General features: G+C 39.4%; 1 protein-coding gene across 15 annotated transcripts in view; it reads right to left on the bottom strand.

The window, feature by feature from the left end:
• Window positions 1–12,388: 12,388 nt before the first annotated feature.
• ANKRD26 (ankyrin repeat domain 26) overlaps window positions 12,389–23,682 on the bottom strand; it is an 89,185-nt gene continuing 77,891 nt past the window's right edge. For 13 of the 15 annotated variants that reach the window (XM_032623359.1, XM_032623347.1, XM_032623352.1 and 10 more), the window contains 5 exons: window positions 19,781–20,071; window positions 18,978–19,195; window positions 17,347–17,575; window positions 13,757–13,802; window positions 12,389–12,634 (listed from right to left, as the gene is read on the bottom strand). In XM_032623359.1, coding sequence (XP_032479250.1) covers window positions 12,498–12,634; window positions 13,757–13,802; window positions 17,347–17,575; window positions 18,978–19,195; window positions 19,781–20,071 — 921 coding nt within the window. In that variant the 3' untranslated portion in view covers window positions 12,389–12,497. Of the gene's footprint in view, window positions 12,635–13,756; window positions 13,803–13,822; window positions 15,146–17,346; window positions 17,576–18,977; window positions 19,196–19,780; window positions 20,072–23,682 lie in introns of those variants that run through there. The other 2 variants (XM_032623351.1, XM_032623356.1) reach the window with 2 other exon arrangements.

Below are 23,682 nucleotides of genomic sequence, written 5' to 3'. Positions count from 1 at the left end.
TCTCCTTATTACGTAAGTAATTTTTAATTAAACTCATCTTCCTCCCTTGGTTCCTAACAGTTCTGATCCTCTTCTAATGATGCTAACTGTCTATGCCCTTCTTATGTCTTATGACCATAATTTAAACTTTTTTAAAGCAGCTGGATGAAATAGATACGGACCTAAGAGAAAAACAGGATATATACAGTAAACATGTCATGTCAAGCATTCCTACTATTTATCAACTTATTAAAGTAAAAAATGGTCCAATTGGCACCAGAATACTGAAAAAAAACAAGGAGATGACGTCGCTGAGTCAGGAACTTTCGGCTTCTCATCCTTTATGGCTCCTCTGAAGGCAGGTAATAAGATTATCCTTTTAATCCCTGGCCATGCCTTGCCACTCTGCTATCTTTAGTGCAGGCTTATGGGTATTCATAACGACCTTGCTTAACAAGCATGATAGGAAGCTAATACTGTTCCTTCCTCTCAAATATCCTGCCTCCTCCTCATCATTCAGGGCCCAGGCCACATCCCACGCCCTCCGTGGAGCTGTCTTCCTTTCCCAGCCGCGCTAGCTCATGTCCATGCAACTTTCTTCTACATTTCTGCAACACTCTGGTATCACAGCGGTAAATTCAACACTTACCACTTGACATTGTCATTCATATATATATTATGTATAATATAAATAGATTATATATTTAACATAATATAATATAGATGTATAATATATGTGTGTGTATATATATATATATATATATATATATATATATATATATATATATCAGCCTATCAGTCATTAGGTATAAAATACCTTCCAGGCAGGAACTGAGTCTCTTCGTATTTACTACGTCCAACATCTCCTAGTACAATGCAAGGGCACCAGAAATGTTTCTTGAATTAATGAGTTCAGGAGAAAGGGAGGGAATGACTGAAAGGATGCATGGATGGATGGATGGATAGATGGGAAGGGAGTTTGAAGGCCTCCCTGAATGACCAATCCTGCCTTTGCTTAGGGCAATATTTCTCTAAGAGAGGTCTTTGGATCTTCTGCACCTGAATCACTTGAAATGATTGTTTAAAATGCAAATTGCTAGGCTCCAAACCCAACCTCTTTGATCAGAGTCTGGAGCTAGGCCTGGGAATTTGCATCTTAACAAAGCACCCCAGGTGATTCATTAACACACAAGTTTGAGAGCCACTGGATAATCCGAGCTTGTTTAGAAAGCATTTTCGGGGAATTCCCTGGCGGTCCAGTGGTTAGTGAGCCTGCCCTTCCACTGCAGGGCACGGGCTCGATCCCTAGTCAGGGAACTAAGATCCTGCATAGATGTGGCATGGCCAACAGAAAAAAAGGAAGGCATCTTTTGAAGGATTAATTGGAATAATCTGGATTAAACACCTCTCCCCTCCATAGATTTTATAATTAAACTCAAACCTGTAAGAACCTGGGTGTCATACTCTTTTTGTAACAAATCAACTCTCCTGGAAGAAAGGGACTTCTAGTTTTTAGGCAAGTTTAGTTTTTGGTAAGGTCATTGGAATTGAGGTAAATTGCAAAGCCCATAATATTTTATACTACGATGCTTTAAAGACACTTCTGCCTGTAGCATCATTTCACTCAGGAGTTTTATAACTTGCAGGATCCCTAAGAGGAGTCGCAGTCTCCTGGGCAAACCATGGTAGTAGAGTCTTGGTCCTGGCTTCAGTGGTCGTTTGTGGTTGCTCATTGGAATATCTCATGACTGCTTTTCTTTTTCTTCCTTTTTGAAAAGTCTCCCAACAGGTGACGCAGGACACAGGGAACTGTTTTCCGAATTAGGATGTGGGTGGCCCTGTTCTGGAAGCAGCTTCTGAACTGATAGATCCCTCGATGCAGCAGGAACAACCTCCCTCTTCACAGCCCCCCTTATCTGAGGCAGACTTTCTCTTTTAATGGGGGAGATTTTAAAAGCTTAACAAAGAAGTGAACTCAGTAGGTCTACTATTCGAACTCAATGCTGCGTTTTTCTTTTCTCCTTTTCCACAGTAGGGAGTTTCCTCTTTCAGTACCTGCAGCTTCGACTTCACCTTCTGTAACAGGTGCTGTGAGGGGTATGGAACATTCCCAGTCTTTGTGAGACGAAGTTATAGTCCCTTGGAATGAAGAATTCCATTGAATTGGTTCCAGATGACTTACTGTATTTTTTTCTTGTCCTCTACTTTTATGATATTCATTAGAAATTCAATTATTATTAGAACTGCAAGAAATAGAGGAATAAGATGCTGTCTCCTGGAGCTCCCATGTCAATACTTGTATCCATGTAGCCTAGTCTCATGCTCCCTTGAGCTCTCCCTTCTCTTTCTCTCTCTTTCATCTCCAACTTTTTTACTCTCTTTATACGTTTTTCTACAATATTTTCTCTTTACCTTTTACTGAAGTATGTTTCATCACTTCCACTCTTTACTGTTTATCTTTCTCAGAAGCACAAGTACACACACACACACGTACGTACGCACGCACGCACGCACACACACACACGAGTTCCCCACACCAGCTCTATGCTTAGGTGCTGTTTTACTGGGCTGTCTCTGTGTTGGACTTACATTTTCATTATTCCACAATATTACCACATGCCAGGAGAGGCAACCATTTTACTGTCTGCTTCTCATTTTGATTCACATCACGCTAAAATAGAGCAAAAGAAAGCGTCGCAGACAGACAATATGAATGCTCTGTTTAAGGTGCTGGGCTTTTATAATTACATTTCGTGTTTTCCAAAGAAGAGCCCGTGTATTGGAATCATGGCCAGTCATTTGGCGCCATCTGCTGGACGCGAAGAGTCACAGGCTGGGAAAATCAGATCTGATTTAATGAATATCAGGTGCCTACCTAGGCATACCTAGAACCATCCTGAGCAAATTGCTTCCCGCTGTCAAAATGACTATACTACTCAAAGCAATCTACAGATTCAATGCAATACCTATCAATCAAATTACCAATGGCATTTTTTACAGAACTAGAACAAAAACCTTTACAATTTATATGGAAACACAAAAGACCCTGAATAGCCAAAGCTGTCCTCCCAGACGGAGCTGGAGGAATCAGGGTCCCTGACATCAGACTAGGATACAAAGCTACAGTAATTAAAACACTGGTTCTGACACCAAAACAGAGATAGAGATCAATGGAACAGTTTAGAAAGTCCAGACATAAACCCACGCACCTATGGTCAATTAATCTACAACAAAGGAGACAAGAATATACAATGGAGAAAGGACAGTCTCTTCAGTAAGTGGTGCTGGGAAAACTGGACAGCTACATGTAAAAGAATGAAATTAGAACACTTCCTAACACCATACACAAAAATACACTCAAAATCCAAGACCTAAATGTAAGGATGACTACTATAAAACTCTTAGAAGGGGGCTTCCCTGGTGGCGCAGTGGTTGGGAATCTGCCTGCCAATGCAGGGGACACAGGTTCGAGCCCTGGTCTGGGAATATCCCGCATACCACGGAACAACTGGGCCCGTGAGCCACAACTACCGAGCCTGCGCGTCTGGAGCCTGTGCTCCACAACGGGAAAGGCCGCGACAGTGAGAGGCCCGCGCACTGCAATGAAGAGTGGCCCCCGCTTGCCACAACTAGAGAAAGCCCTCGCACAGAAACGAAGACCCAACACAGCAAAAATTAATTAATTAATAAACTCCTACCCCCAACATCTTCTAAAAAAAACTCTTAGAGGAAAACACAGGCAGAACACTCTCTGACATAAATCACAGCAAATCTTTTTTGATCCACCTCCTAGAGCAATGAAAATAAAAACAAAAATAAACAAATGGGACCTAATCAAACTTACAAGCTTTTGCACAGCAAAGGAAACCATAAACAAAAGGAAAAGACAACCCACAGAATGGGAGAAAATATTTGCAAATGATGCAACCAACAAGGGAATAATCTCCAAAATATACAAGAAGTTCATGCAGCTCAATATCAAAAAACAAACAATGCCATCAAAAAATGGGCGGAAGACCTTAATAGACATTTCTCCAAAGAAGACATGCAGATGGCCAGTAGGCACATGAAAAGATGCTCAACATCATTAATCATTAGAGAAATGCAAATCAAAACTACAATGAGGTATCACCTCACACCGGTCAGAATGGCCATCATCAAAAAATCTACAAACAATAAATGCTGGAGAGGGTGTGGAGAAAAGGGAATCCTCTTGCACTGTTGGTGGGAACGTAAATTGATACAGCCACTATGGAGAACGGTATGGAGGTTCCTTAAAAAACTAAAAATAGAACTACCATAGGACCCAGCAATCCCACTCCTGGGCATATACCCTGAGAAAACCATAATTCAAAAAGATACAAGCACCCCAACATTCACTGCAGCACTATTTACAATAGTCAAGACACGGAAACAAGCTAAATGCCCATCGACAGAGAAATGAATAAAGAAGATGTGGTTAAAAAAAAAAAAAAAAAAAGAAGATGTGGTACATATACACAATGGAATTTTACTCAGCCATAAAAAAAGAATGAAATAATGCCATTTGCAGCAACATGGATGGACCTAGAGATTATTATACTAAGTGAAGCAAGTCAGACAGAGAAAACCAAGTATCATATGATATCACTCATATGTGGAGACTAATTTAAAAATGATACAAATGAGCTTATTTACGAAACAGAAACCAACTCACAGATCTTGAAATCAAACTTATGGTTACCAAAGGGGAAGCATGGGGGGGTGGGATAAATTAGGAGACTGGGATTAACATATACACAATACTACATATAAAATTGGTAACTAATAAGGACCTACTGTATAGCACAGGGAACTCTACTCAATATTCTGTAATCACCTATATGGGAAAAGAATCTGAAAAATAATGGATCTATATAGGTATGATATATCTATAACTGATTCACTTTGCTATATACATCTGAAACTAACACAACATTGTTAGTCAACTATACTCCAATAAAAAATATTTTTAATTGTTTCCTGCTGGAACAAGGCTTTAGAACAAATCTCTCCAACTCCTAATAAATATCTCAGAAGCTAAGTGGTCTTTCCTACGACTTCCTTCCCATTTTCTTTGCAGTTTCATAAAGTGATTTTGTTTTATTTACTCCAGTGAGTCATTAGCATAAGGATCAACATGACAACCGGTAACAAACAATGAGAGAAGAAGCCACATTTTATTTGTTGTTGCATCTCTAGCATCCAGCACATAGACTAGAGCTCTGGAATTGGCTGGTTTTGGTTTTGTGGCTTTTCGAATGATATAACACGCATTTACTATCTGAGGTGAGGGAATATGACACACAGATTATTTTATTTTAAGGAGAGAGATTTTTCTAGACCTTCCAGTTTCGGTGGGTTATGATTGAAAAACTAACTAGGAACCCTCTCCCCTCCTCTTGAATCCATTAAAAAATAAGGGGGGAAACACTGTTAAAAAGAAAAACTAATTGCAATGGAGCAGGACCCAATGGGGACCTCCCCATGGCCCCTGCCTCTTGTTTGTAGAAAACCTTTAGCCTCCTAGGCTTTCCCCTGGTTCCAGAGAGCAAATGTAATCAGGGACGTGAGAAAAAAGGAAAATAGTGAAGCAAGACAAAACAATAATAGTTTAGCCATAAAACAAAGTCAAGGACCTTTACTTCCTCCTCAAGGGCTATAGATAATATTCTAAGCCATATATATCCTTGAGCTGTTTTGCAGATACTGAAAACCCCACCAGGTGGAAGAAGTTAACTGCATGCTGACCACAAGCCCATAGACCTCAGACCGGTTGGAACCTGATGGTGTTGATGTTGCTTTCCAAAACACCACCCTGTTACCTCACCAGCAACCAATCCAGAAGGACGTACACAAGCTCATCTGGCACATTACATCCTCACCCCTAATGTTGCCTTTAAAAACCCTTCCCTGAAAGCCATCGGAGAGTTTGGGTCTACTGAGCCTGAGCTGTCTGTTCTCCTTGCCTGGCGCCACATTGGGCACCTTGGAATAAACGCCACACTTTCCTTCATCACAACCTGGTGTCAGTAGATTATCTTTGCTGTGCATTGGGCAAGTGGACCCAGGTTTGGTTTGGTAACAAAATCAATAACAAACTCCTATGCTCAACATCACTAATCATTAGAGAAATACAAATCAAAACTACAATGAGGGATCACCTCACGCCGGTCAGAATGGCCATCATCAAAAAATCTACAAACAACAAATGCTGGAGAGGGTGTGGAGAAAAGGGAATCCTCTTGCACTGTTGGTGGGAATGTAAATTGATACAGCCACTATGGAGAACAGTATGGAGGTTCCTTAAAAAACTAAAAATAGAACTACCATATGACCCAGCAATCCAACTACTGGGCATATACCCAGAGAAAACCATAATTCAAAAAGACACTTATCCCAGTGTTCATTGCAGCGCTATTTACAATAGCCAGGTCATGGAAGCAACCTAAATGCCCATCGACAGACAAATGGATAAAGAAGATGTGGTACATATATACAATGGAATATTACTCAGCCATAAAAAGGAACAAAATTGGGTCATTCGTAGAGATGTGGATGGACCTAGAGTCTGTTATACAGAGTAAAGTAAGCCAGAAAGAGAAAAGCAAATATCATATATTAATGCATATATGTGGAATCTAGAAAAATGGTACAGATGAACCTATTTGCAGGGTAGGAATAGAGACACAGATGTAGAGAATGGACACGTGGACACAGGAAGGAAGGGGAGGGTGGGATGAACTGGGAGATCAGGATTGACATATATACACTACCATGTGTAAAATAGCTAGCTAGTGGGAACCTGCTATAAAGGTATACTCTAATAAAAAATTTTAAAAATCGAAACAATAAAAAACTCTTGCAGGGGGGTCAGGAAGGAATATACAGGTTGCATTATAGGTTCTCCATAAAACCTAGCCTAGAACTGGAAAAATATTAGAATATTTCAATATTCTTCTTAAAATTGATAGTTAAAATATTTGCCCAGTGTGATAGTTAATTTATGTGCCAACTTGGCTAGATTATGATCCCAGCTGTTTGCTCAAACACAAGTTAGATGTTTCCATGAAGGTATTTAAATAGATATATATATTTAAATACAGTTTTGTATCCTGCTTCTATAAACATCACATTTGGAGCTCTTTACCATACCATTAAGTATTCCTTGAGGAAATGATTTTATTTCTTTGGTTGCACCAGGTCTTAGTTGCAGCAGGTGGGCTCCTTGAGGGATGCAGGCTCCTTAGTTGTGGCATGCGAACTCTTAGTTACGGTGTGCATGTGGGATCTAGTTCCCTGTCCAGGGATCGAACCCGGGCCCCCTGCATTGGGAGCGCAGAGTCTTAACCACTGCGCCACCAGGGAAGTCCCCTCTGTGAAGGTGTATTTAAATGTGATTAGTATTTAAATCAGTAACTTTGAATAAAGCTGATTACCCTCCATAATGTCCATGAGCCTCATCCAATCAGTTGAAGGTCTTAAGAGCAAAGACTGAGGTTCCCCAAAGTGGAATGAACTCTTTACAAGACTGAAGCATAGAAACCCTGCCTCAGTTTCCAGACTATTGTCCTGGGGATTCAGACTCAAGACTGCAACATCAACTCTTCCCTGAATTTACAGCCTGCAGGCCCACCCTGCAGATTTCAGACCTGTTGACAGAGATAGATAGATATTGATAGATAGATAGAGGATAGATAGATGATAGATAGATAGATAGACAGGTAATCCCATACTGTTTTTATTTCCCCTCTGGAGAACACTGACTAATAATTTTACTATATCCCAGCAGCAGGGCTATAGTTATGTTTCACTATATCCTGGCAACAGGGATATAGTTATGTTTATAATTATAGTAAAATATATTGTGGTAATTATCTCATAAGTCAAATCATTATGCTGTACACCTTAAAATTATACGGTGCTTCATGCCAATTATATCTCAATAAAACTGGAAGGAACAAAAAAGAATTTCAATTCGGGAGACACAGATTCACATAAAACTGAGTGTTCCGAGAGAGAGTCAGGGGCTTATAAAGACAAAAAGCCACAGGTTGACAAAAATGGCCTGATGAGAATTATGACTGACTCTGATAGGAGTCAGGAAATACTTGTCCTTAAGGGATCACAAGTTATTTTAGGGTAGGGTCCAAGAAGTATCTTGAGTTTCTGGCAGATGTTCTGGATGACTTCATTAGGACAATAAATGGTCAAAAGGTCAGATTCCATCTGGGCTGAGACTTGCATATGTCACACCCCTTAATGGCCTCCCAGCTCCACTTTAGAGAGCCCTCTTTAGGGAGCATTACCGACTCCATTTTTATTTTTCTTTCACAAAAGGCAGTATGAAATTTGTCCCTGATTTCTGCTGAAGTGAACAACTGTACAATACCATACAAAGCAAAGAGCCTTCGTGTTCTATTACAAGTTAATCACTGAGGGGATGTTGCCTATAAGCTTAAATTATACACAGTGGCCCATCTCTGGGAACCCTGCCTCCCAGGTAATGAGCATTAAGCTAAAGTACCTCTGTTTGGCTCCCAGGAAGCATGCTGACCATGCCCACCTGTGAATGACTGCAGGGAGGAAAAAAGTAACACCTCCCCTCTGGAGGCTGACGGGAACTAGGAAGTGTTTGACTTTACTCCCTCCCCTTTCAGTATAAAAGAAGCCTGAATTCTAACTCAGGCTAGATGGTTCTTTGGGACATCTTCTCAGCCTGCCAGCTTTCCAAATAAGGTGGCTATTCCTTGCTCCAACAACTTGTCTCTCAATTAATCGGCCGGTCCTGCAGCAAGCAGTATGACTAACACAATGACCCCACCTCAGCTTGAAGGCATTCAGGTGAGCTTCCACTCACTGGCTAGTATTGTATGGATAACAGAGTTTGCCACAGATTCCTTCCTTGCAGGCGAGGCAAAGTCTGTGCCGCTTGTAAATTAGCATCGCTACCTGTACTAAGGTACCTGCTGTCGGGGAGAAAAAAAACCTTCCTCTATGCTTCTAGGTTCGTCTGGCTGGTCTCAGGATAAAATTGATGTGAGACAGATTAACAGGAGAAAAACAAAAAAAAAGCTTACTAACATGTATACTCCCTGTACACACGAGAGAGACCCAGGAAAACTGAGTAACTCACCAGAATGGCTAAAACCCTCCCCTTAAATACCATCTTCAGCTAAAGACAAAAGAGGATGTTATGGGTAGTGGTTTGGGACTACAAAGTGGAGGAAGGCAATTCACATGGAGATGGAAAAGCAAATGTTTGGAACTCCCTGTAAATAACTGTAGTGCTCTTAACCGCACCTCGCCCATATTCCCTCTAGGTGTCTCTAGTGATGGCGGTCTTTTCGGACCAGGCCCTTTATCTAAACTCTTCAACAGTTAAGGGGGTGGTAAAAAGAAAGACTTCTGAGTCTTCCACTTAAAATTATTCAGCCTAAAATAATTCTCGTGCCAAAGAGACACGTTTGGGGGTGAAAAATTTTGCTTCCCTACAGTGCCTTGGGCCAGGTTGCAAAGGTTAATACGGAAACACAAGGAGGAGCCACCTGCCTTCCCAAGGTAGTCCCTAATGGTTTGGGGGACTCGGCTAGATGCCTGAATCTGAGATTTAGGGGAGTTCAGCTGAGACCAACTTCCTTTGCTAAGTCAGGGTCCTGCTGATCACAGCTCTGATTAAGTGTTGGCTAAGACAAACCCAAAGGATTTGGTGCCCACCAATTTCAAGTTTGGTTGGACTGGTTACAGTGGCCGATGTTGGGGCTAAAACTCCTTCCGGAATGAGGGGTGGAATTGTGGGGAAGCAAAATTTCCTGGGATTTCTCAGCGATCTTGTAAAAAGCCCTGGCCCTCTGAGACTCTTTGTGCAGCGTGAGATTCACATCTACAGCCATTTGTCTAGTTAATTGCTCTGATCTGAAAGGATTCATGAAGTCTCATCCCCCCAGGAGGACCAAATAGTTACAGCTCTGATTAGGTCCCCGAAGGTGCACCATCGCCCTAGGAATTCACATTTCAAGGAGGAATGAGGCCCAGAAACTTGGAGACTCGGGGTCTGGCTCCTGGAGAGATTTCATCACTGGCAAAGCCATCAGCTGTTCCCAGGAAATAAAAATAGAATCTCGGTAGTAAAATAAAGTCTAACCTTTTTTGCCTTTGTTCTTAGTCTGCTTTCGCTGGCTCACAGGGTGCTTCGTGCAGAGGCCTCGCACCCAGCACTTCAGAAACAAGCTCCGGGTGTGAAATGGCTGTGCCAATGCTCCAGCTGGGGGTGGGAGGACTGACCGTATGCAGGAACGCTGCACACGACAACCCCATTCAAGATGGCAGTGCCGGGCCATGTGGGCCCTGCGATGGGGAGCAGCTGCGCCTGCGCCTGCCCCGCAAGAACTCCACCCCCTCCCCTGCTGATGGGATCCCTGAGAAGCAGCCCCGCCCAAGGCCTCTTGAGCAGGAGCTTGTGCCTCTCCAGTCTTTGATCAAAGAGTATAGCTTTCCTTTGCTTCTGAACCCAACTCATTCTACTGGTGGGAGCGACACTGGGCAGAAGGACCCTTGTTGGGGTGGGTAACAGTTTTACTTACATACCAAAGGCCAGAGTGAGGAGGAGATGCTTCCCAGGAGAGGAGGACAGCTAACTCCCGCCCCTTCACAAGCAGCAGGGAAAACCAGTTCCCTCCCGCCCTTCACCTGCTGGCTTAGAACAACTGACCTGTTCTCACCATGTTGCCCCAGGTGCAGGCCTGGGCGAGGGAGGAAGGCCTGTGTATTTACTGTGAGATACTAATAAGAACTCTGTCTCTGATCACAATACGCTGTGCGTGCATTCAGGATAAAATTAAAGAGTATTAAAAGCCCGGCCAAAAGGAGAGAGTGTCTCAAAGGGGTCAGTTATACTGAATGCCAAGAGGAATGAGAAATTCAGTTAGACAAGGACTGGAAAGGTGTCACTTTGATTCAGCGATGTGGAAGTCATCAGTGACTTCGGAATAGTTTTGAGAGAATGGGGGAAGGAGAAGACAGCCGAGAGTGGGTGGGGATACAGGCAAATCTTTCAAGAAGTTTGTCGTGGGAAATGGGATTGCCTGGTACACATGAGAGGGAAAAAACAGGGTGAAAAGTTTACAGAGAGAGGAGATTTGAAATCGACATTGTGAAGAAAGAAGATGCAAATTAACTAAATAAAAGTAGAATAGTTTTCTTCAGCAGCACGTAGATGCCTGGGTGAAGGTAAGTGGGGAGAATGATAAGCAAGCTCTTACAGAGTTCTGCCAACTAAGTACATTGAAAGGACAGAAGAAAAGGGAATAAAGGATGTAAGTAAGTTACTAACATTTTAGCTCTTGGAATTGTTGGGAAGGAAAACACTTCCTCTACCCTCTTAGGTTCATTAATTGGGAATCTGCAAATTAAATTGACAAAAGCAGATTACCATGAGAAAAAAACATTTAACTGTGTATGACTACATGCTGGGGTTCACAAAGAAACGTGATTTGAGGGGCTGCCTACAACTGGGGGCTTATATACTACTTAAGTGACAGGGAGTAGGAGAAAGGCATCTTCTGAAAAACATGACTTCTTGGTGGGAGGAGGGAAGGGCACTTATGGGAGAACAAATGACGTTTAGGAAAGATACATGTTACATTAGGAGAATATATGGGAGATATGGTAGTTTTATGAAAATGTCTGTTTGAGTCTGGTGCTTGGAACTTTTCTCTAATTTTAAGACTGTTTCCAAAAAGTAAGTAAATAAATAGAAAAGGTGAAAAGTCTAGGCAAATTTTATTTCTCCATGAGGAAAGATCTATGAATGAGTGTTTAAAGTGACATATACTAAGTTTTATGGCACTATAACAATTGTAATACATCAAACATTGACAATAAGGGCTTCCCTGGTGGCGCAGTGGTTGAGAGTCCGCCTGCCGATGCAGGGGACACGGGTTCGTGCCCCGGTCCGGGAGGATCCCACATGCCGCGGAGCGGCTGGGCCCGTGAGCCATGGCCGCTGAGCCTGCGCGTCCGGAGCCTGTGCTCCGCAGCGGGAGAGGCCACAGCGGTGAGAGGCCCGCGTACCGCAAGAAACAAAAACAAAAATAAATAATATTTTTTTAAAAAACCAAACATTGACGATAGCCATAGCAGCAGTATATCCAAATGATGTCTGTCTAAATCTTTAGGTCTATATATAGTGATAAAATTGGAAATACAAAAAAGCTATCAATCAACACCACTATATATTAATGACGAGTTTGGTTGTCTGGGTGCTGGTATCAGGGCTCAGTTTGAGTATGTAAAACTCAACAGTGTTTTGATTCATAAAATCTGCTTAAAAGTAAGTTAGATGCAGAGAAACATGGTTTAAAATACTATATAAATTTTCATCATTCACATATAATACAAAAATAGTTTCCTTTAATAAAGATTTTCACATCATGTTTAATGGGGAAACAACTAAAATGTTATGCAAACAACCCAGTAGGGAAATTTTTACTATTTCTCTTTTAGATCATATAATTTTTCTTCAAAATCTGTACATATTCTTGTGATGTTTTCAAAACTAGATCCTGATTTAGATTTGACTCATCAGTAGCTCCTAGAGGAGACGCTCTATAGGATCCAGCTTCACAGTCAGCAGTAGCTGAAAAGAAAAAGAAAGGATTATATTCTTTACCTAAAATACTTGCGTTAACTACATATAAGTTAGCAAAAAAAAAAAAGCTGAGACCTTTCTAAGCGTTCAGAAGAATGAAAAATATCTATACACGACATAACATTGCTCTTGTGGCTATCAGAGCTTCTGATTTTCTCATTCTTCATTCATTTACTCAACAACCATCTGCTAAGGTGCTATGACAAGCACTGGAATTACAAGATGAAGGTGACACAGTCCACCCTGAAAAATCATATACTAGAAAAACAGACAAACAGGCAATTTCCATACAGAGTCATAAATACTATGACAGGTATAAAAGAGGGTACAAGGAACACTCAGAAGGGACACCCAGCTTTGTGTCAATACTGTCAGCTTTTTGGTGGAGGTGGTATGTAAGTGAATACCTGAAGGACAAGGAAAAAGTACGGGAGGTGGAGGGAAGAAGCACATACAAAGACTAAAGGTGAGGAAGAGCACCTGTGGGATTGTAAGCAGTCTATTTGACTAGATGCAGAGCAAAGGGGCAGAGGAAGGTAGTAAAGAGATAAGGCTGAATACTAGGGCAGGACCCAAACTGATTTGGGTGTTTTTACTCCAGGATATAAGAAATTTGGAATTTTTCCTGAGAGCAAAAGATAAACCAATGACGAAGTCAATGACAGGAAATTTTAATGTCAGCCACTAAGCGACAGCTACACGAACGTGGCTGCTCGAGTCTGGGTTTTTTTGGCCTTAATCACTGCCAGAAACTTGAGAAGTTGATGAACCCCATGTTTCCTAATAGCGTCAGTGTGCAGGTTGACAGTTCCACAGGGATGGCAGAAGTAGAGGAAGGATACAGCCAGAAATAAAAAGAAATACATAGGCTTTTTGAGATTTTTTTTTAAAGCTATGGAACATGATGAATAAATGAGGAATCAGGATAGCTTTCATTATGAATATTCATGCTTTCACAGTTTTCATTAGATATGTATAAGAAAAGATATTTAGCCTATCAATAGTATCTGTCATCCAAACAATGGAAAGAGATACCATTTACTACTGAATATTTACAGTTTATGTCCGAAATCAATGTCGAAATTGAATTCATACATTTCGGCAACATACCTTTTTCTAGTTCTCTAGTTATATTTTTTTCCATCTCCTGCTGCATCTGAAATAAGTCAAATATTATTTATGTTTAAGTTAGACAAGAGACATTTTTGTAGGAATGATGTATAGCTCATGAAATGTGGCCTTTAAATAATACTTCTAGAGACTAGAGCTAATTTGAGGATTGCTTAAATAGAAAAATAATCACATAAATAAAATAAAATAAATTCCTACTTATTTTGATTTTAGATAATAGAGAACATATATATGTAATGTTATTTAGATTAATCTGATAAAAAGTACGAAAAATATCAGTCTATTGAATATACATAATTTCAGAGGGTGATATTTTTGATCTTATTGGTACAAACAAGTTTAAATGGTTCAAGTCATATATTACAATGAATGCATTACTTTGCAATTCTTAGAAAAATTGCTCTTTATAAAATTTAATCAGTTTTTTTTACTCTAATGGATTTTTCCTTAAAATGAGTTTTCCATTCTTACACTTCTATAAAACCAAAATTTTAAGGTATGTTATACAGTAATAATTTTTCAACATAGAATCTTAAATACATAAAGTGAAGAAAATGGTTCTGTTGTAATTTCACGTCAAAATTCTACTGGCAAAAAATTAAGTAAAGGTATTTTGCTGTCTATATTAGGACTAGAACATTTATTTCAGAAAATCTGCTTGAAGAAAGGAAAAGTAGAGGCTAGAGCCAGTTTTCAAACTCAGTTTCTGATTCATGACTTTCTAGAATTAGAAACAAGGAAAACAATACATAATTCTTTAACTGTAACTTTATTTCCATTCTAGAAATTAGGGCCAACTTTTTGAAACATTTGACTAATTATAGTTATCTACTTAATTATGAAATGTGTGAGAACATTTCAAACTGTATTACAAGTGTCTCCACCTAGAGTGTTCTTTTAAAAATCTTTCTTATAAAAGGCACCCTCTAACTAAACAGGGTCTAAAATAGTATACTGAACATAATAAACACTGTGATGATAATGATATCATGATAGCCAACGCCTTTGTAAGTTTTAGGTGCGAAGACAAATTTTTTGGCTAGCAGGTTTCCCAATATTTTCAGAGACTGTTTTCCATAACACTTTTCTGACAACAGCACTATAGAGAGGCCCTATAAAATGAATAATGTGACATTACTAGACAGGTTTTGTGAAATTAATAATTCATAACAGATGAAGGAAGAAGGCTTTACTGAAATGATTTTTTATTACCATTAATAAACACTGAAAAATGTAGGTCACGTTTTTACATGCATTGAATTAGGGAATGACCCGTGTAAGATTACTCTCTTTTCCCCCAAAAGCTCTTGTCCTCAATATGTACTTCCGAGACCCTCATGTTGACTTCTAGGTGAGGATCATGTTCGGCTGGAGGAAGTAGTTGAAAGCCGAACATTAATAAGGAGAACACACCTGCATTTTTCTTTAAACTTTTCCATTTAACAAAAATACAGAAAGGTGAGAAAATTATACATGGGAAAACAATATATCAGCAAGTTTTAATTCTAAAGGTTTATAGTTAGAAGGATTCTCTCACAACTGGTAGTTTCCAAACTATGTCCCATAAAAATGGAAGGTCCCACTGAGGACACTGCAGGATTGAAGGACAAAGAAGTCACAGCTTCAGGGTCTCCAGCCACTCCTTTAACTAAACAGCTCTATATTTGTCTCTGTTTTATATAATACAGTTTCATGCAAAAATTTTTTTTAAAAAAAAGAAAGGGGGCTTCCCTGGTGGCGCAGTGGTTGAGAGTCCACCTGCCGATGCAGGGGACATGGGTTCGTGCCCCGGTCCGGGAAGATCCCACATGCCACAGACCGGCTGGGCCTGTGAGCCATGGCCGCTGAGCCTGCGCGTCCAGAGGCTGTGCTCCGCAACGGGAGATGCCACAACAGTGAGAGGCCCACGTATCGCAAAAAAAAAAAGAATTATGTGAACAACAACAGTATAATAACTATTCTGTGGCATTCTGTAGTGATTATGGAGACATGTCTTTGCATCTTGATAGAGTAAGTAGTGCTCTTCAATCTCTCTTATTAAAACCAGCACGATTTGGCAAAGACCCCACAAGGGAACTCTGTATACCTAGTAACTACAACATTGAGTTTAAAATAAACTATTTTTCGATTTATCTAGAATTACTAAAAAAATAAACAGCTCTTTCCTCCAAAAAAATTAAAGGAAAAAGTTCCCACAGAAATTTTCTCTCACATTGTTTTTGCATTCACACACTCTTTCATCTTCATCTTGTAAAATGATACATTGTCTGATTTTTTGGGTGACAACCCATGAGAACATTCTAAGTTTACATCATGCTTAGCAACTGACAGAGAGCTTGACATGCATTTTCTTTTTGACCCTGGAGTCCAGTTTCACGGCTCTGAAGCACTTAGACCCAATTTAGCCACAGCACTGTCTAAGAAACCTTAGCTTTGCTCTTCTATGATTTGTTACGACGTGAAGCCAAATAAGAAAACAGGTTGAGACTTCATTTAACAAGAGCTACTTTTCTCTGCATCAAGAACATCATGAAAACACCATCAAAACCATAAAACCCTGTGCACTGAGATGGATATTTTAATAACAATGATACACAATGAAAACCAGTTGCAATTTAAAGACTCCCCATCATAGTCGTCATTCATCCAGGTGATGGCAAGATAGAGACATAAGTGGACTTCATTTTAAAAATGTAAATATTTGCTTTATTTACGTATTTAGAAATGTTCTACAATTGCTCAGCAAGACATTTTATAAAAATTCAATAAAAATGCTCTAAGTAAAACAGTAATTAAGGATGCACTCTCATGTACGAAAATGACAAAAAAAATTTTAACTTAAAAACAGAAATTGGGGCTTCCCTGGTGGCTCAGTGGTTGAGAGTCCGCCTGCCGATGCGGGGGACACGGGTTCGTGCCCCGGTTCGGGAAGATCCCACATGCGTGGAACGGCTGGACCCGGGAGCCATGGCCGCTGAGCCTGCGCATCCAGAGCCTGTGCTCCGCGACGGGAGAGGCCACAACAGTGAGAGGCCCGTGTACCGCAAAAAAAAATTAAAAAAAACAGAAATTAACCTATTTAGTGCTACAAATCTATTTAATTCACAAAAAGGATTTATCTAGGATTCCTTTAAGTAAAAAAAATCCATATATGGTTAAATGTTTGGATGCCAATCATTCACTTATGCTTAGGGGTAGAAAAACTAGGGTGCAGCAAAACTTGAAAATGATTATGAACCATTGCCAAACTGAAATCAATTAGAAAGTATATCTTTGGTTATTAGGCAATAATATTTAATTTCTAAAATAGAATTTAATTGCAGTTTTTCAAGAAATTTAAAATTTGTCAGTTTAATTACCTTTACTGAATAAAGTTAATGATAAATCTCTCTTGAAAATGAGAAATCGAGAGACTTTAAAAAAAATCATAAAATTTCTGTCTATTAGCACAATGAATTATGGCTTTTACTTCGTGTAAGTCAAATAAACAATTCAGAATTTCATAAATTAAAAACAAGAGTTATTATCAGAAATCTGAAACCCAAGGGAAAAAGGATAATATAACTAACCTTGGTCAAGTAAATCTCCATGCTCTTATTCGAAGGGCGTGAACTTGAGGTAGAAATCTCTAAGTTTTCTCCTGGAGTAAGATTTCTATTGAGCACTAAACTATTATTAAGACTTCCTACACAAGGTGGCTCCAGGACTGGCCTCGTAGTAAGAGTGCTGAGTAAAGATCTGTTCTGCTGTTTCTCCACCAGTAGTTTGGTACTGATCTCTGCCAGCCTCTCATTAGTCCTGGAAAGATGGCAAAACACCAATTTCATTCATTTCATTTTCCCTAAATGATTCCTAAATGATTTGCATTTTTAAAATTGCCATAATAGTAAATGGAATGTCCCATTAAACCACGTTTTAACACTGAAAATGGCTCAGAGCAGACCTACTATAAACAATTCTAGGTGTAAAATTGTTCTAAAGAAGTATATATGTGTCTGGGGGATCCTTAACTAACAAGTAAGTCAAAGTCAGGAGAGGAGAGAAATGGTGTCAGCGATGGAGACGGCTTAACAGGTGACGCTTGCTGCCTTCTGCGATGGCTGCACTTAGGCACCCACCTTTAGTAAACCAGTTCAGGGATGAAAAAACAAACCATCCCTTAAAGACATTTTCAAGCATTTGCTTTCACCACCCCTGTATACACATTTCACTCATTACCTCAGAGAAATTAAGCATTCGGCACTGAGGAATAATCTAGAGCAGCCGTCCCCAACCTTTTTGGCACCAGGGACCAGTTTCGTGGAAGACAACTTTTCCATGGATGGGGGTGTGTGGGGGTTGTCAGGATGGTTCAGGCGGTAATGCGAGCGATGGGGGGCGATGCGGGGCGGCAGGTGAAGCTTTGCTGGCTCGCCCGCTGCTCACCTCCTGCTGTGCGGCCCGGTTCCTAACAGGCTGCGGACGGGTACCGGTAACACTGTTACTGAGGCACTGGGGGTGGGATCTGCCCTTGCGGTCTTCCACGCACCCCCCCACCCCACGCAGGCCACCGTGTTATTTTTAGACACTTTGTGAATGTTACGGCCCTTCGCCCCTCTGTTACTTTCCCCTTATTTCACAAGCATGCCTTTATGTAGGGTAGAAAAACGTCAAATACAGTAGTTTGTCTCAGGGCGCCCTCTAGCGATGATACCAAAGATGATAATCAAGAAAGTAAATTTACCAAATGCTAAAATGTGACGCTTTGCGTTTAAGCTGTAATCTTCCAAAAAATAATTAAACTCGTTAATATTTCTATTTACGGGAATTCCAACAAGAAATTTTATCTAAATTACAAAGTTTCAAAAACACTTAGCTTAAAGACTAAATCAGGTTAACTATTGGGTTGGCCAAAAAGTTCGTTTGGGTTTTTCCAGTAACATCTTACGGGAAAACACAAACGAACTTTTTGGCCAACCCAATATATGAAAATATAAAAAATAAAGTTATTTAAAACGAACAAAAAGGTGGGGAGATGCAAACTGGACTAACATTTTAAAGGCGACTTCACTTACTAACATCATTTTCCAAAGTTATACTATCTAGTTAGCTTTCACTTCCTACTAATCTCATGAACCTGGCTCAATAAAAATTATGCTTTAGAGGCAAATTAATGAGCTAAATTTAAATTTATTTTCTATGATTCTATGTTTTGACTTACTTGTTTAGTTTATTTGCCAATGACTTTCTAACTTTTAGTTCTTCGAGGTAGAGTTGCTTATATTTTTCCAATTCTGTTTTATTAGAATCTTCTTGAAAAGCTTTCATTTTGGAGAGTTCAGATTCCAGATCTTTAATTCTGAGTTCCATCTGACTTCTTACTGAAGCATTATTATTCTCTCTTAACTGCTCTAAGTTTTCTTGAGACGCTGCTTGTGTCTAAAGTAAAATAAAAAGATACATGTTTAAAATAATGATAACCTGAATAATTATAGTATATTTGTGCCCTTTAGTTTTGCGTCAATGATTCAGAGAGCAATTTTAAATGTGAAAAAAAAGCTGAACTTTAAAAATATTTATCATCAATGTAAACTGAGTTAAATCTTAATTATAAAATTAAAGTCGGATCATTCTTATATTTGTACCCATGTAATCTGATAATTCAAAGAATAATAGGATCAATTTAAAAGTTTTTAAATTGAACAATACAACTAAGAATAATCCAAGAGTATAGTACAATTTCTAAATCACAATATTTTCTTTTCATCCTAATAGTTTTGTTTTATACCAGTTGGTCTTAAAAATAGAATGATTCTCTAGTGAGAATCGTTCTGAAAGATCCATTTAGTGAGAATAATGATGGAAACCGAAATATTTAAAGGGAGAAACAAATGCCACCTTCCTTCCAGGAATTTACAAAACAAACTGCTATAAGGGAAGTAGAAGAAACACATAAAATGTATACATCCGAAATGTAATTTATAGTGAAGTGAATTAAAGCACATTACAGATCAAAAAATTAACCTGTAAAAATAGGTTGACTTCTTTTAATTTTTCTATTATATCCTGTCTTGCTCTTTCTTCAATCTCCCGTTTATACTGCTCTACTTGACTGTGTTCTATCATATTCATTTCTATATGACTTCTGAGGTTCACTACTTCTTGTTCCAACTTCTTTTTATTCTTCTCTAGTTTTTCACATTTCTTTTGCATTACTTTCATAGATAATAACTCCTGTTGAAGAACTTGATTTTTTGCACCCAGATGTAGACACTTTGAAGATGCAGTTTCCAGTTCTGCTGTAAGGTCATCAATCTGCATGAACAAAATAAAATCGTTTGGTAATTAGGGACGTAGACTTGAGAATAGCCTAACTCAAATCCGGTATCAACTTTCAAAATAAATTCAGTTACAATAAAATGGTGTCTATATTGTAGCATGTAGGACCTTCAATTACTAAGAAAATGAAGAAAAAAGTTCAAACCACCAAGAGCCACAAATATATATCCTTTACTGTCGTCATTGTTACACAACATTTGCATTTGATTTTATACTCTTTTATTCTTCTATTGTTTCATGTCTTTCCTCCATAAAATGATTATAAGTCACCTCTTAGTAGAAAGTCTCTTACTCCTTCCCCACCCTCATCTTAACCCTCCATGATTTTTAAAGTTTTAGGGATATCATATTGAGTTATTTAGGGCTGAATTAATAAATGCCTCCCAAAATAAGACTCTGAAAATCAGACTCTAATGAGTCTTGTAAATATGGCTTCTAATACCGTAAGCCTTTTTTCTGAGCTACAAATATTTTATGCTAATTTGAATTGCATTCCAAGGAGAAATGCTTCACAGGGTTAAGGAGAAATCACATCTCCCAGTGTAATAGTTTAGCGAGATGATCCATACATTTTTCTGAACAAAAAAGTGCCATTAATTCTTGTAATGCTTTGTTACTTTCCACAGAATAAGAGAACATACTAAACAAAACAAACAAAAAAACTTGCTGGAATTTCAACGACACTGAGTTGGGAAGAACTTCCCTTTAGACAGAATGATTATTTGGTAAGACAAGGCAAGTGGATGTGGTAGTTTTAAAACATGTCTACAAATTCTTTCACACTTATCTCACGAAATTCCCAGGGCTTCGTAAGACTGTTAATGGAAGCCTGACGGCCCTTGAAGAGGCTGAAGGTGACAGCTTCTAGGCAAGGGAAGAAAATGACACTGCAACCTGGAGGAAGGGGGACTCTAGCTACAAAGCAGCTGAAAGTAAAACTGATGAGAGGGATAAGCTAAAAAAAAAAAAAAAAAGACTATTAAATATAAAGGATCCAGGACTCATTGGGTTCAAATATCTGTATCCCATTTACAGCATCTCCACATGCCCAAATAATGCTAAAACAAAGAAATAGGTTCTGGGCTAAGATGAGACTTAGGGTGCTGCCAGGAAAACATGGTCTAAAGATGAAGCCAAGACTGTAGAACCCTTTATTAACACCCTGGAAAGACTTAAGTTGATGCCTCAAATTCCTTTAAGGATCTTAAAAAAGCCTAAGAATTTTAAAGGCATCATCCTACAAGCTTTCCCGTCCTACAACAGCTTCATAAGAAGCCCAAGCGGAAGAGCTTATCTCAAAAAGATTTGGGAGGGTAGCTTTTCCAATGGCATGAACCCCAATAAAATTCACAGGACACTCAAAGCTTTAAAGAGAACTGTGGTGACAAAAACACTGCTTGCTAGCTTGGATTAACAGAGACCAAGACAGTACAAAATGAGAAGAGGCCTTTGGGATTTTCTTAGAAGTTCTGTAAGTCCCCCTTCCTCCAGGTTTCAGTGTCATTTTCTTCCCTTGCTGGCTTGAGAAACACTACTCAGCTGCAAACACAGGTCATTTCTTACGAAAAGGACAGAACAAAGAGCTCAGAGGGTACAGCAAAGGAGAATCACTTCCATGGTCGGGACTAAGTCCTAACCAAAGAGCTGGCAGCAGGTATCAGGCTGTATTTCAGAACTGCTATGGACCAGCATGTCTTCCATTTTCCATTTCTGAATGGGAGCGTCTTTAGCAGTTTAACAGAATGCTGGGTATGTGGGTGGCAGAAAATTTGTCCCTTTAGTTCTCAAGTCTTAGTACTGAGAGGATTGGTACTCAAGGGGCTATACTCTAGAAACCACACCCAGGAGCCTCATCCCCATCTGTACCTGGTGAAAGATGGTAAGATCCTAGACTCAAGCCTGAGCCTGACACCATAACAATTGAGATTTGTGGGGGAACTGAGTAGGGATAAGTGTATTCTTCATGTGGAAGGAATATAAAAAAGTGTGGCCAGTGGGTAGATTATGCTGGTTTTTAAAGGTATCCATAAGTTTTTTAAAAAATTTATTCCATAAAAAAAGGTAGACTATGGGCCAAGCATAAGTGACTTATTCCTAATGAACAGAATATGGTGAAAGAGATGCTGTGTGAATTGCAAGGCGAGGTTAGACGAGGCAACACAGCTTCTGCCTGGCTCTTAACCTTGGAACCCAGCCCCATGTTGTGAGAAGCTCAGGCCACAAAGAGAGCCTCGGTGTTCAGGGTAGGTGTTCCAACTGAGGGGAAGAGAGGCCAGCTCGCCTGGCTATGCTTTTCCTAAGTATAGATTGTGAACAAAATAAACGTTGCTTATTTAAGCTACTAAACTTTGAGGAGATTTTTAGGAAAAAAACAGATAGAAAAGTGGATGAAAAAAAGAGATAATAAGAAACATAACTTCAACACAGTAGAAATTGGTTTTCTATAAACTGGAATCTAATAAATGTTGAGATTAATTTGAAATGACAAACAGTGCTGATGAGAAGAAGCAGATAACTAGAAGAAAGACCTAAGAACTATTCAGGAGGAAGTTTTTGGCAGGTTCCCTTCACTTACAATTTCTTACAGATAGGCAGGTATGCCTCTTCAGAATTTCCCCTCAAGTTTGAAGATAAGGAAGGTTGGTAAGCAAGGAGACATATGAAGTATAATAGTTGAAAAACAACTAGAAATCGTCAGTTTAATTACCAAAATCAGACTTTTTTACTTCATCTCAATTAACTGAAATTCTAAGGGATAGGCAGCCTTGAATATTTATTAATCTAGGACCCAATCTTCATTGTCCTTTCCTCAGAGAGGAAATAAAACATCATGGAAGCATTTTTAATCTTCTCAGTAGTAAAACAAATGCAGTGTCCTTTGGCAGTATATAATTAAATACAATTTTTCCTTTACCTTACTTAAAGCTTGTTTGTAAGGGAAGGTAGGACTATCTCATTTTTACACTGTACCACAGTGCTTCTCTATATCATAAAAACTGGCTTTGAAATTCAAATTACTAATCTATTATTTGTCCCAGATAAATTGATTATTACCTTTTTTTAAAAAAATTCATTTTATTTATTTTTTGGCTGTGTTGGGTCTTTGTTGCTGCGCACAGGCTTTCTCTAGTTAACGGCGAGCAGGGGCTACTCTTTGTTGAGGTGCACAGGCTTCTCATTACAGTGGTTTCTCTTGTTGTGGAACACGGGCTCTAGGTGCATGGGCTTCAGTAGTTGTGGCACACAGGTTCCATAGTTGTGGCTTGCGGGCTCTAGAGTACAGGCTCAGTAGTTGTGGCGCATGGGCTTAGTTGCTCCATGGCATGTGGGATCTTCCCGGACCAGGGCTCGAACCACTGTCCCCTGCACTGGCAGGCAGATTCTTAACCACTGCACCACCAGGGAAGCCCTACCTGGTTTTTAACAGCTATACTCTTAAAATTTTTTCTTTGGATGGGATTAAATAGTTATTCTATTCATTATGTGTTAAGCTATAAAGTACAGCTATGCATCTCTTTCTTTTTAAATAAAAGAAGGTAGATACAGGGAACTGTGGTTTCTGAGAATTCAGGATCTTTGTCAAGAAC

The sequence above is a fragment of the Phocoena sinus genome, chromosome 2 (genome assembly GCF_008692025.1).
Source record: "Phocoena sinus isolate mPhoSin1 chromosome 2, mPhoSin1.pri, whole genome shotgun sequence".
Lineage (NCBI taxonomy): Eukaryota > Metazoa > Chordata > Mammalia > Artiodactyla > Phocoenidae > Phocoena > Phocoena sinus.
The sequence above is the reverse complement of the archived record's forward strand: the minus strand, read 5'-3'. Positions and strand labels throughout refer to the sequence as shown.